This window comes from Dreissena polymorpha, chromosome 11 (genome assembly GCF_020536995.1).
Source record: "Dreissena polymorpha isolate Duluth1 chromosome 11, UMN_Dpol_1.0, whole genome shotgun sequence".
NCBI classification, from domain to species: Eukaryota; Metazoa; Mollusca; class Bivalvia; order Myida; family Dreissenidae; genus Dreissena; species Dreissena polymorpha.
The window spans coordinates 86,462,180-86,476,248 of NC_068365.1; the positions used below are offsets into that span (position 1 = coordinate 86,462,180).

The 14,069-nt window shown below is 32.9% G+C and overlaps 1 protein-coding gene across 1 annotated transcript; it reads right to left on the bottom strand.

Moving 5' to 3' along the window:
• Positions 1–1,923: 1,923 nt before the first annotated feature.
• Positions 1,924–13,194, bottom strand: LOC127850605 (surfeit locus protein 4-like). Its single transcript, XM_052383742.1, has 5 exons — positions 13,030–13,194; positions 9,544–9,807; positions 9,009–9,052; positions 6,919–7,083; positions 1,924–6,589 (listed from the first exon to the last, which is right to left on the bottom strand). The coding sequence occupies exons 1-5, from the start codon at positions 13,078–13,080 to the stop codon at positions 6,301–6,303; spliced, it is 813 nt and encodes a 270-aa protein (XP_052239702.1). The 5' UTR covers positions 13,081–13,194; the 3' UTR covers positions 1,924–6,300.
• Positions 13,195–14,069: the final 875 nt, after the last annotated feature.

Sequence of the window (14,069 nt, forward strand, 5' to 3'; positions counted from 1 at the left end):
CTACACTACTACTACTAACTACCACCGACCACACCACACCACCACCACCACCATCACCACCCACCACTACAAACGACCTACTACTTAATACCCCCACCACCACCACCGCCACCGCCGCCGCCGCCGCCACCACCAGTCCTGGTCCGTCTATGCAAAACGCTCCGTCGCCGAAATAAATCTTTGCGCTTCAGTAAAAATAATAACATTTTCTTCGTCGGTCAATGATTGTTTTCCATGGAGAAGAAAATTAGAATTTAAAGGGTGAAAGGAACGCAATGCATTTAATAGAAACAATCTCTGTATGTGGTACTTAGTACATTCGAAGAAATAATGTGAGGCATTTTCTATTTTGCTGCCACAGGAGCAAACAGGCGAAGTAGTTAAGTGGGTTTGGAACAAGTCGGAGATAAGGTCGCTGCAATTATTTCTTAATCTTGCATGTAAAATGGAGGACTACTAAAATAATTCAATTTCATATCATACAATAAAACTGATGACATATTTGAAATTGAGTTATTTTAGAAGTCACTGTACGTGGTACATGGGTGGTGGTTTGGGATAGGTTGACAAAAAACATTATTTTTTTTCTTCTACTGCAAGTACAATCAAACTAGTAAGCTGCAGAGTTGACCACGCTATCTGGGAACATATCTTCTATTGCTTGTCTGCGATCTTTCTTTCCCATACATTGAAGGATTCTCAAATATGAACCAATATAATCATATAGGCCTCATTATGGAGAAAAGGGGCTTAATGAATGTACATACAATGCTGTTCCAGATATGCCTGTGCAGTTGTCACAGGGTAATATGTGACAACTCGTGCTTTTTCTGAAATTTTGCGCTTAAAGGTCTCTTAAAATATCCAGTTTTGGCAGAAAGTGTGACTCGTCCCTGAATAGCCTGTTTGGGCTGCACCAGCTAATCTAGGATGACACATAATGCACATGCATTAAGTCCAGTTTTCCCAGAATGAGACAGACTCATATGTATGATGGACAACACAAGAAGCTGGGAACCACCTTCAAGGTCAAGGTAATAATTTGCGTTCAAACATTGAATTAGTGACTTCTTGTAGTATTCAAATGCTCTTTAATTCCTGAATGCCAACCATGTTAGATTTGAAAGTGTTTATAGGTCTACAGTGTAATACTCCTTATGGTGATATGGCAATACTTGAAGGTCAAAAGTGAAGCCTGAGGAAAAATGTTCAATACTTTTTTAAACCTAAATATGACTTCTAAATGCTGGTTATGACTTTGCAATGACTTCAGATTATTTTTTTACACATTTCAATTCATGTCAAATCAATTAAATTGTTGTTACAGGGCTGTACATGTTGTGTTGATGGTTATATGCAAGTCCTACATAATTGTTATGTTGTGTAGAAAATAATGTTTACTGGTATAAATGATGTGTTTAAAACATACAACAATATTACTACTTTGATTTCAACCCTTTTTGTATTGTATTTAGATCTTTTAGAAGAACCAATTGAATGCACGTACGAGTGCATTTCATACCAATTCCTGGTGAACCTCATGTATTAATTTGAGCAGTACTTCTCCCATTCCTGAAATTTAAAGTAACATAATCATTTGCTTTTTAAGCGATAGATACCAGAGGTAAACAAAACTATTGCCAAGCAATACATGTCCCCTACTGGCTCCACCATTGTCAGAATATATATATATATGTATGTTTTCATAGCATTTTTGACGTAGGAACAAAATGAAATGACTTGCATAATGTCCATATTGCCATCTGTCCATGTTTCAAGTTTCATGAACAAATATTAAGAACTTTTTAAGTTATCGCAGGATCCAGAAAAGTGTGACAGACTGACTCACAGATCCAAAACCAGAAGTCCCCTCCCGTGAAACCGGTAAGGGACAAACATATTAGCATAAACAACACATACCAATCACTGTAAATGCATTTTATTTGTATAGTAAGCATACATAAACTCATGCAATAACATAAAATCATGTTCTCATAGCAACAGTCTAGATATATCAGAAAACACACAGGATCAACATCAGATAAATTACAAATGCAACCACACACACAACATATAGAAACAGGGCACCATTTTTTTTTTAATGAATGAAATATCAGATGTTAGGAATCATTATGTTATAAATCCAATCCAGCAAAAAAACTTTAATATATTTTAATTTAAAAAGAATCATTAGTATGGTAATCAAAAGATGTTTATTTCACTGAAAACTATTTTGTTTGTAAGAAATGTATTGGCGTTTGGAAAATTTCAAACATGCTATGTGCAAATGAAATAGATAGTATTGACGCATTTAGTTAAATAATACAAACAAAATATGATAGATGTACTGCAAAGGAATCAGCAGCTGAAGCAGGTACAGACACTAATTATGTGAAACCAAATTATAATTTCTGTTCACTGATAATGATGCATTTTTTGTATTTTGGTATGAAAGGAGTTAATTAGAGACACTTTCCGGAATATCTTTTTCATATGTCTGGAGGTGGGTGTTAAAACAGATAGAAGGCATATTTAACTCAGATAATCCTTCTGATGCCACAGATTTTTGTTTATTGCATTAAGTGGATTCAGAATTTTCTACTCAGAAATGTACACGTGTAGTATGCCTTGCACTTGTGTAGTTTGCCTTGCACTTTACATCAAGTACACATTATTTTAACAAGACACATTCAGTTATCTGCAATCTCTTTGCATCAAACTTTTTGGCAAAAACATAACAATGAAGTTCAAAATAATCAATAATAAAATAGAAAGTCACATATACTGCTTTCGGAAAAAAATCCAATATGATTATATATTTTAAGGTATATATCAAAGAATCGGGTAGCTATTAGAAAGTCACTGTTTGAAAGTGAAGGACTAGATTCAAGCACTTAAATCAATTGTGAGGGCCCAAATAATATTATTATAGACAATTATTACAGGGACATAAAACAAGCAGGAGACCAATAGCCTTTGACCACTTAAGTTATATGGGAGCTGATTGTGTGATAAAACTCCCTTAATACCAAAAGTATTGTAGGAACAAAATTAGACAACTGCAGTCAACAAGTTTGTCTAGAACCCTGCAATGGCTGTAAAAATTGCACATTAATTTGGTTAGTAAATGTCGAGACCTTTCATTGGCATAATGACAAGAGCTATCCCAAGACAGCCTCCTGGACCTTTCTTCAAATTTGAGAGTAACATTTATATTGTATATCAGCCAATGATAATATTACCATAAAGATGACATATTTGAAGATGAATATCTGAAGTATCTATTTTGTATATGTTTTTGTACATAAAGCTGAAAATGTATACATTAAAACAAGAAATCAAAACCTAAACCAAACTTTAATCTTACACGCAAACGTTACCATACTTTTTGTAAGTACGAAATAGGGCATAAATCTGCAAAAAAACAGTAAGACCCAGAACACAAATCTAATGTTTTAGTTCAATATCTGTGACAGATACTGATATATTGAGTAGTTGCTCTCAATCATCTTGAATTTCTAGGTACAATACAGGACATTGTAAGTCAGAATTATGAAACTTGGTAAGTGACCTCAAAACATAACACAAAAACATGTTTCAAATGAATAACTGTGTATGGAGATATTGAAATTTACCTTTAACTAAACAGTACACATGTTGTGACGCACACATTTTTGGTGAGTATTATAGCCTGGACTATTCATGAATAGTCGAGCTAAAATGAGTTTTGAAAATATGAAAAATAAGCAACAACAACAAAACCAACTCAAAACACAGGATAGGAATCAATGAATCTGATTTTTTTTAGCTATTCTGATGGATGCATTTGTATAAACACAGTGACGTAACTGTATGGCAGAATCAATGTTTTACATATTGGCATAAAAAAAGTAATACTACCAACAGTAGAAACACTAAAAGAGTTTATGATTAAACCCAGCACCAGTCAATTAAAGATGTTTTAATCTCAGAATATTTAGTTTACAGTAGTAAAACAACATTCATGGTAAAATTATAAGTAGAATTGATGAGTAATATAACCAGCAACCTTCCAAACGCAATATTTATAGGGAATAGTCAATTATCTATTTAAAAATCATCTGTCTGTGTAATTAACTAACTGTTTACTCAACTATAATAACGACAATAACAGAACAACATAAAATGATGCCTTTCAATAAATGTGATAAAGAAAGCACTTCTTTTAAAAATATTTTGTACCAAAGTCCCTTCACCGAAAATCAATGGATAAATTTATCTGAGTTAAATAAAATAATTCTGAGTGCACAGCAAGCAATATAAACTTATCTTTGAAGTATGACTAGCAACAACTTAGTTTTTGCATCAGTCTAACAACATTTTCAATGTTAAAAGAACTTTTTCTTAATCTAAATTCTACAAGACTTGCTACAATTTGTTTAGTCAGCAATAACAGACGGGTATAACTTTGTTTATAACAGTTTTAGTTTAGTTAACAGTGAAACTGATACTGAAAACTGTTAATAACATAATTTGTATTATGGCTTATCTAATTAAGCATATTATTTACAATAAAACTCATTTAACTGAAATATAATATCCATCTTTATGTATCATAATCCATCACTTGAACATATCTACCAAATGCATACAATAAAAATATCATGAAACTGCTCAGTATACAAAATCCAACTATTTCAACTGCGACAAATTCAGGATGACTCTGCATGCATTAATCAGACAGTCGGAAGCAAAACACAGTTGCACATTTTTTTTGCACACTGAACTTTGCTTCAAAATAACTATAGTTGTTGTGATAATTGATCTTCTCTTGAAATCAACTTATCAGTGAAGTTCTTAATTCAGATCATTTTCAAATTATTAAGATTTTTTTAAATTTACCTTTAGTATGAGCTGCATTTTTTAAAAATATTTTCCACAAAATGAGACGTAACATCATTCAACACACATCATAAAGGACAAACCAAGCAAAGTATAAATAAATAACATTAATGTACCAGTTACTGTTAGCAAGTGTAAGGTAAAATGTTTTTATGCATTGCACACGTTTGTTTCAACAATTAAATGACAGATGAACACATACCATTCCAGTACGATTTAGTTCCATACTGAAGTAGTATTTTTATGAAATAAAATTGTATTCTTGAACTTTTACCAAGAATAATTTTTTACAACCGGATCCAGTTTAGTTCCAATAGCTGCACATTACACAAAATAATTTACCCACTTATTAAATAATATTAACAAAACATTAGAGCTTTTTTTCCAAATAAATTCCAAAAATAATTATGTAAAATATTTTTCCTGTGATGCATTTTGAAAATAGATTTAAAATACTTTTTTTTCAAATTAATTATTCAAAAATAAGGTACAATTAAAGTAACGCTTCATGCCAAAATAATTAATGTAAGATTAAGATATAAATGCAAAAAGTAACTTTTCCGTTATATTTATGATAAACATAATTATACTGTCATTCAGAATTTAAACTTAACATTTATTCTCAAAAGTACTGGCACTTCACTAGTAAATGATCTGAAATAACAAAATTAATATATACACAACTATGTTTATAACAGTTAAAAGTATCATATCTGTCTACTTTATCAAAATGAAAATCACTCAATTGTATATATTACATACGGGTCATTAAACATAAGCACAGCTCACCTTTATTCCAAAAAGAAAAACAACAAACAAAAACAATCCAGGGTTTTTTTTGGCCCGATTTTATAGCCGAAATTCGGCTATGTTCCCAATCCTAAAAAGTATACTTTTTTCCCAAAATGTGGCAACAAAATCCCAATTTCAAAAAAAAAAAAAAAATTTTTTTTTTTTTTAGAAAGATGTCTAATGCTTATTTTATCTCAATTTCAATTCAATTACATCTAACAAAGTATTATATGGTTTTGTTCTTTTCATTTGAATGATTATAAAGAGTTATATCAAATTGAGTATTTCCCTAATCATTGGACTTTTCATGTGGAAAAAAAGGCTAATGAATTTATTTTCCCAATTTCATGAAAATGCCGATAAAATTCCCAATTCCAAAGCCATGGGCTATCTTCCCAAAAAGTGGAAAAAAAACCCTGCAATCAAAATTGATGGTCTTAACAAAAATTCAAAAATCCTAATGGATAATGACACATTATGAAAGCAATACCTATCATAATATATATATATATATATATTTAATACATATATATGCAAGGTAGAGAACTTAAATATATTTGGCTTTAAACATCCTACATTTCAAAATTGTAAATTGCCGACTCTAAGTCTAAATTCTAAATCGTTATTCTACCATTTCTTCTTATGTTCATCCATACTAACACCACCGGGACCAAAAGCTACTACGAGTAACAGACCACCGATGACCGACAGTGTCTGGAAAAAGTCATACTTCAAGAAGTCTCTCATGGGCTTGTACGCTGGAATACTCCAGAAGGCGTTGAAATAAAAATTCAAACACGTCAGCCAGACGACGAGAACTAGGGCGGACAACTTGGTCTTGTATCCGATGGCGATGAGGATGATCATGGCGGTGCCAACAAGGTTCTGTACCATCAGTAGGAAGTCCATCTCAAACCTGCAGTGATATTTTTGTGCTTTATATATTACAGCCTGTGCCTTTTGGATGGGGAAAAATAACACAATAAAACATTAAATTGGGGAAAAATGACCCATTATTTATATGATTATAAATAATAGTATTTGCATTTTGTAAATGGGCATGCTTAACTTAATTTTTTAGTCTATATTATAAAGTGCTATAAAATTATACAGCTTTATAATAGACTCAAGAAGTCATGAGCTTTTTAAAATGTTGGTCAGACTTTTTGGAGAAAAACATGTTACTTTTTGCCATTTGGAAACAGACAGTAAGATGCTGTAATTTTGGACGAGAAAATCACAGACCTGAGAAGTGTGAGGAACATTAGAACTAGGAGGATTCGACCACTGAGCTGCATGTATTGTTTGGGGTTGTTTTCACCCAGGGAAGGTAAGCCTGCAAACAGACTGCGACCCTCCGCCTTGTTTTCCGCAAGCAGGAGTAGTACACCGCCAGCCAGGGCCAGGTTTCTGAAGAATGCACATTATACATGGTATTGAATTGTAACTATGTTGTACTTAATAAGTACATATTAAGAACATGGATTTCAATTGGGGCAGAATCTTGCTTGTCAATGCAAGTGTTTTGTCCCACCTGATAGTAATGACTATGAAGGTTTTCTGCATACATAATACAATTGTAACAATCTTTAAATAAATGAATAAGTTATACTCATGGGTGTGATTTTAGAACCACCTTGCGAAGTTGGGGTAGGAAAATGTCCTGCACCCTTTACAGAGTTCTATACAACTGTCATTTGTACATAGATCCAGCAAAGTTAACAACGCTTCGTAAAATAAGTTTGAAATTAAAAGGGAGGAAATAAGCTGAAAGGATGATTAATCAAGAATTAATACTGTAGTTAAATGTATAGGTCCTTAATAGTAATTACTATTTGACAATATGAGAAGAGTGAAATTTAAGGTTGCTGCATTCTTAATTTGATCTTAATGTTTATGTATACTTTAGAAAGTCATGCATTAAGAATAGTGTTTTTCCCAGGTGGGCAAAGGGGCACGGCGCATTACTTTCAAAAAGGGCATTTTAGCGCGCAGTTTAGGCAAAAAAGGGCAAAAACGTTCCCTGAATACATGAATTACGGGGCAACATGTAATCGCATCTGAAGCAGTTGTGGACAAAATAACATATAAACAAGCACATTTAATGGTAATTGATGTATTTAACTTACTATGATTTATATTAATATATTAACCTTGCAATGTACATTTAAGTTCCATGCTGTTTCAATGAACTGTACAGCACGACAAACATAATAAAGCAATATATGTATATAAATCTGATTATACACAGATCCACTAACATATAAATGAAACCATGTTTGTCTTATCCCATTTTCTAACAATAATCTTGCCAGATGTTTAAAATAACATTGCGAGTAAATTGATTGCTAACAATATTCAAACACTCGTTTCCGTGACATACATCCACTAAGTAGATTACAAATAAATAAATAATGTTGTTGCTATCTACAACATTTAATGCATCGTTGATTATCACGTATAATCTCCATCGTTAATTCGATCGTTTACGACGTTATTTGCCATTTTTGCCGAGTCGCAATTTAATTCTGTATAGTCCGCCATGTTGTTCAAATTTCAAATGATGTAAGCGAAAGGTGCCCATAGCAACGTTAAATCGTATACTGGATTCGCATTTTGTTAAATTAGAATACGTCTCAGTAATTATTTCAATAAATAGATCTAATTATCTTAAAGACGAACGCGATAAAGAATAAATTTGTTTGTGTTTTTAAATGTAATTATGCGTAAAAATATATGTTTTGATATAACTGAATAATGCATGCAATGCACAATTGCCACGAGAATAACATCGAGTTTTTCATCAAAAGTCTCCGAAGTAACGATTTTATCGTGGAGGAGTCCACATTGCCGACCGAGAAGTGCGCTTGGTATAACATAGCTGCGCATTATGGATTGATACTGACACAGGGGTTATTCACGCATGACTAATTCACAGCTTTGGAGCAGTCTACCTATAAATCGAGCACTGTAATAGATTACATCTGCTCAAATAATATAGTCGATTAGACTTTCACGTCTCTCGAGTAAATCAAGCACAGTCGGAGCGTCACAGACAATCAAGGACGCTGATTTTGCGGACCAAGTTAGATCGTAAGGCAATAAAGATGTTATCGATAAGGATGCGTGGAGAAATTTGCCCTTGAAAAGGGCACGTGGCGAAATTTGCCTTCGAAAAGGGCAGCGTGGCGATGCGGGAGGGCGGCGTGGCTTTTCGCCACGCTAAAATGGCCTGGGAAAAACACTAAAGAACAAATAAAAAGCTGTATGTTTGAAAGGCATTATCACTTAACATTAACAGGTACAGTATGTTGTCTTAACTACAATACACATACCTGAGCAAAAACTTCAAATCCCATAGAATACTGTATGCTACTGTCTGAAAGCATATTCAAAAACTCCATGTTATTACATTTCTAGGCAAGTTATGTGCTCAAACTACACAAACTACAATAATAATTCTTCAGTATTTAGATAATTTCTTGATATCTATATTATTTAGAAACATGGATTTTTAAAGACTCAGAAAATGATTTTGCGTTCATAAATACTTTACATGTATGTCCTCCAAAATTATCTGGATCATAAAATACATTAATATTTTCTAAATAATAGTTAAAAGAATTTATTTCAAGAATGAAAACAACATTAAGGCTCGTTACATTCAGGGCTTCCTCTGGCTCAAAATTTTCTGTAGCCAAATTTACCTCTTTAACTTAATTCTTATTATTTTGGATATTTTATGGGCGATTATGTAGAAAACCTTGTAGCCAAATGTAATTTTGTGTTACCAAATTTCCTTATTTATAGCCATTGGCTTATTTGGCAAATGGCAGAGTAAGCCCTGACATTGACAAACACTTAGTATACCTGTAATGCTATTATGAAGAATAGGATGCCACATCCGATGGGAACCTTCTGTCTGCTCAGGATCATAACACACCCGCCAAGCTGACCGCACATGTTGACAACGACGAACACCGTGCCCAGGAAGTAACCACAGCCCCAGGAGATGTTCATGTAGTCGCGCTGTTCGCCCCACTGGTTCCACATTCGGATGCCGTCCTCGAGGAATGTGCTGATCAGGCAGAATCTGGCCACGTGTGGTAGGATGTGCTTCGAGTGGCGTAGAACCTAGAAATAATCGAGCCTCGTTCTGTGAAAACTGGGTTTAATGCATGTGCGTTAAGAGACATCCCAGCTTCACATGTGTAGTCCTCTGAGGCTAATCGGAACAAATCTATCTGCTTTTATGGATTTTTTTGTTAGAATAAGGTCTCTTTTAAACAAAAGTCCAGTCTTGGGGGAAAGTGTTTTGCCTTATAAGCCTGTGTGGACTGCACAGGCTTAACTGGGATGACACTTTACACACATATTATATTGATGTGCTGTAGATGTTAAAATGAAATTTCATAAACCTGGAAATAATATCAGAAATTATCAATAATTACTTTCATACTGAATTTTAATCATAAATGAAAGTCAACCAGAAACTCTCATGCATCTTGAACTAGCTAGTGCATTCATAATCAGACATATCCATTTACGTAACCATAGAGTGATCTCTGTTCTATTTTCTTTCTTTTAAGTTTAAGCTGCTCAAACATTAATTTAGAAGAAATTCGAATGTTGATTTTCTTTGAAAATAAGTGATTACTAGATCTTGAAAAACAGAATAACAAATGTTTTAAAATAAAGTACCAGTAAAAGATTTTTATGAAGTGTAAACTAGAAAGTTCACAACAGTAACAGTGTTCTAGCTTATGGAAGTCCCAGGCATTAAATCTGGAATTCCCACGTTTATTTCAGTATATACACGAGACATATAAGATGTTATTGTTAAAGATCCAACAAAAAAAAGGTTTATATTGTATTGTCATCAAAGTACAATTACAATGCACATTGTAATAAATATTCATTTAATTTAATCAATAATGGCTTTTGAGAAGTACACAATTTTAATGAGTGTACATGTAAGTCATTTAAAAGTTGTAGTAAGCTGCTTTTTTAAGTTTATCTACTATGATATCATCTTATTGCACCAATAAAAATAAAATCTTAATCGTGAATGTGTTGATTATATTTTTAAATGCAAACCCTGTCCATTATGATTATTGACAATAAACTAGGTTGGCGCTAAGGAAAAAAAATATTAGTAGCCAAATTTCAGCACTACGATGACGACCCACATTATAACCTTATTTGCTCAATGAACGACATAATCATTATCATGAATCTATAGGTATCAATAACGATTGTATTAAATTATCAATGAAGTCACATTTAAATAAATTATTTGTTATGTGAAATCAAATAATTTCATGTTTTTTTTTTGTCATTTATATTTATTTTCATGCACTGGCATAAACGGTATACAATGTTAGAACTTTCAGATATGCCCCGGTCTTTGATTGGGTGGGTCGTGCGTAACTCCTTTTCGCCCCTCCCCCCTTCTCCCAATAATTTTTGCCGTAGTCTGGTGCTTCTTGATTCTTGAAAAATACATTTACTGCAATGTATTCTTGAATTGACATATTTTTCCATAGTTGCAATATATAATTTATTCAAACGTACCGGTAAATTTGTAAGTCTTAAATACTGCATGTACTGAGCGGCAAAACTATATTTAGTTACACATCGTCTGTTTTTAAAAATGCATGCTTTGCATGCGTAGAACTTGGCATTGCAGAAGACAGCAATAATTTCGCGCTCTTTCTTATAACACGGGTTCTACATGGCATACCTGTATTAATGCATAGTGAATAGTTATTATCACGTGGCTGTAGAAAAACGGTGTAAATCAGTTCTACAAATAGACATGATAAAATATACACGCACTGGATTTAATTTGTTACCGCATCAAATTATTAACGGGTTTTGTTTTTCACAACTTACTCGCCGTAAATTTACACTGCTCACCAATTGCAATTAACTTCTCATAATTAATGATTGTTTACAGTACGGTAAATAGGTGTGATGATGATGCCCGAAACCGCCTTTAATGTACTGCTTTATTTACCGGTTTTATATCACGTATTAATGCTACATCTGTGATTCATTGTTAATAAACCTGCGATAAACGCTTACTTTGTGACCGACGTCAATCAAAAATAATAATCGCTATATAACTCCGCCTCCATAAACATTCTCGTAACCGATTGGACGTTAAATATCACAGTTTGGCGACTGGAAAGTTACCCGAAAATTTCCTGTGATGCATCTGTCAGCATACATGACTGTGTTATGTGGCTTGAATATACGATAAGGGCATCCGGTTATCTCTTATCAGTGGACTATCTATTACCACCTGGAGCTTTTATGGCGATTACATGTGGAAATCGGTACCAAGTTCTCTTTAAAAGTAGGGAATATTATATACTTATAGAGAAATATCAGGGTTTTTTGCAATCGCCATTTTCATTCACATTTTAAACTTTAATCGCCAGCTGAAAGATTCAATCGCCTTTGGCAATTTTGGCGATCGGAAACGCTAACATAGCAATAAATGTGTTAACAAATTTCAAGTATCCTCAAGTGACCTACATTGTATTTTAACGAATACACGAAAAGAAGGATAATTGTAATAATTAAATTTATATACAAAGTCAAATGTGGCCATGAGTGAATCAAATAAAGAAATGGGAACACATTGGCCACTATTCATAATCATAATAATTTTTTTAAATCAAAATGTGAGTTAAAATTAAGATTGCAAGCAACATATGACTTACAATTTTTTTTCTAAAAATGCATTTAATAAATGTACGCTGAAATTAAGAAACTAAACCACACTTGATTTCTTTCGCAATTTTAAAGTCCTTTTTATTAAATACTATCATACTGGCAGATTAAAGCACATCCAAGGTACTTCATTGTCTTCATAAAGTTTGTAAAATGGATATTAAATTGCATTTAACAATTACAGTTTAAGCCTGGACTTATTGAAATGCTGGTCCTTCAATTGCTTCTAAGTTAGGTTTACAAAAGTAAAACCTTTGGCCTCTGATTACCAAAAACATATACGTGGCTTAAGATTGATTTAACATGTGGTCACCCTTCCAGACAGAAAGCGTCAATATCAGATATTGTGTGCTGCCCTAACTTTGATATGCAGCCAGTACAAAATTGCATCAATGAAAAGTGAAATTATTTAACAACACGATGCCCACATAGTAATTTATAAAATTGCAGACTCTTTAACTGGATTCGAAGCTTACGCTTAAACAGGGACACAAGAAATCCAGTAGCTTAAAAAGTGAAATTGACAGCTGGTTATGTGGATGAACACATTTCAAAGATTATTTGAAGCCGAATTTAAGCATAAATGTAATTATCCATTGCAAAGCCTGATAATACCTGATCAGCCACATCTTCTGCTTTGTCCATTAGTTCATTTTGTTTCTTCATGACGGCTAAATTAATTAATATTTAGCCGACTGTTGAGAGCCACGTACAAATCTTGTAGAGGAACCGGATGTTGTTGTCTTAACGCCGTTACTTTTATAACACGCGTGTCAAACGTACGGACACTATTTATATAAGCCAATTTAAATCAATTTTATGATCAATATAACTATAAAAATAACCTTCATAAAAGAAATAAAAATAATTATACTTAAAACGTGCGTTTACTAAGCAAAATGTTATTTAAACATGGCGAAAATAATAATTTTAAAAATTAAACCAGTAAATAGAACAGCTTAAGAAAAAAACTACACCTTGCAATATCAGCATGCGTGTCGGGACGGTCATTCACAGACAAGTCCGTAAAAGCGAGGCATGTAACGACAAACTAAATTTAGTAAAATAGTAATTGTGAGAAGTGTGTATTATTTTTCTTATTGAAAAGGGCAAAAACATTTTTAGAGACTTGAAATGCTTCATACGCCATGTAACGTTTCAATTAAAACGTATGTATGTTACAAAACAATCGACAAATTGTATTTTCTAATTTAATAATATCGTGAAGTAAATTTCTTAATAATGTTTATTATTTTTGCTACATTTAAAGTATTGTAATGCATCACCAATAAATCTGCTTGTTTTTATTACCCAATACCAGTCTGAAATTGTTTGGCAGTCATGATCTAAAGTTGTTAAAACTTGCGATCCAACCCTTTTTCCTTTTTTGTTCTTACACTTTATCAAGATCTCACTAGAGCTCACATGCATGCATATATGAGTAATATATATTTTACAATTAAAAAGAAATTAATGAGATTTAAAATAAAACACTCGACATGAGAGTTAGTATACTTTAATTATTCATTCAAATGATTAAATTTATCCACGGACTCTAGATGACAATATACGCTCCGCGATTTATTTTAAAACTGTATCGTATATCAAGTAAAGTCTACAGGCTTCTTTGGCCTCTTCGTGAAATATTCCACTGC

Coding starts and splice junctions, on each gene's coding strand:
- LOC127850605 (XM_052383742.1), bottom strand. CDS start 13,080: ATGAAGAAACAAAATGAACTAATGGACAAAGCAGAAGATGTGGCTGAT. Junction 9,808..13,029: donor CAGAAGATGTGGCTGATCAG/GTATTATCAGGC, acceptor GATTATTTCTAG/GTTCTACGCCACTCGAAGCA. Junction 7,084..9,008: donor GATTTGAAGTTTTTGCTCAG/GTATGTGTATTG, acceptor TGCATTCTTCAG/AAACCTGGCCCTGGCTGGCG.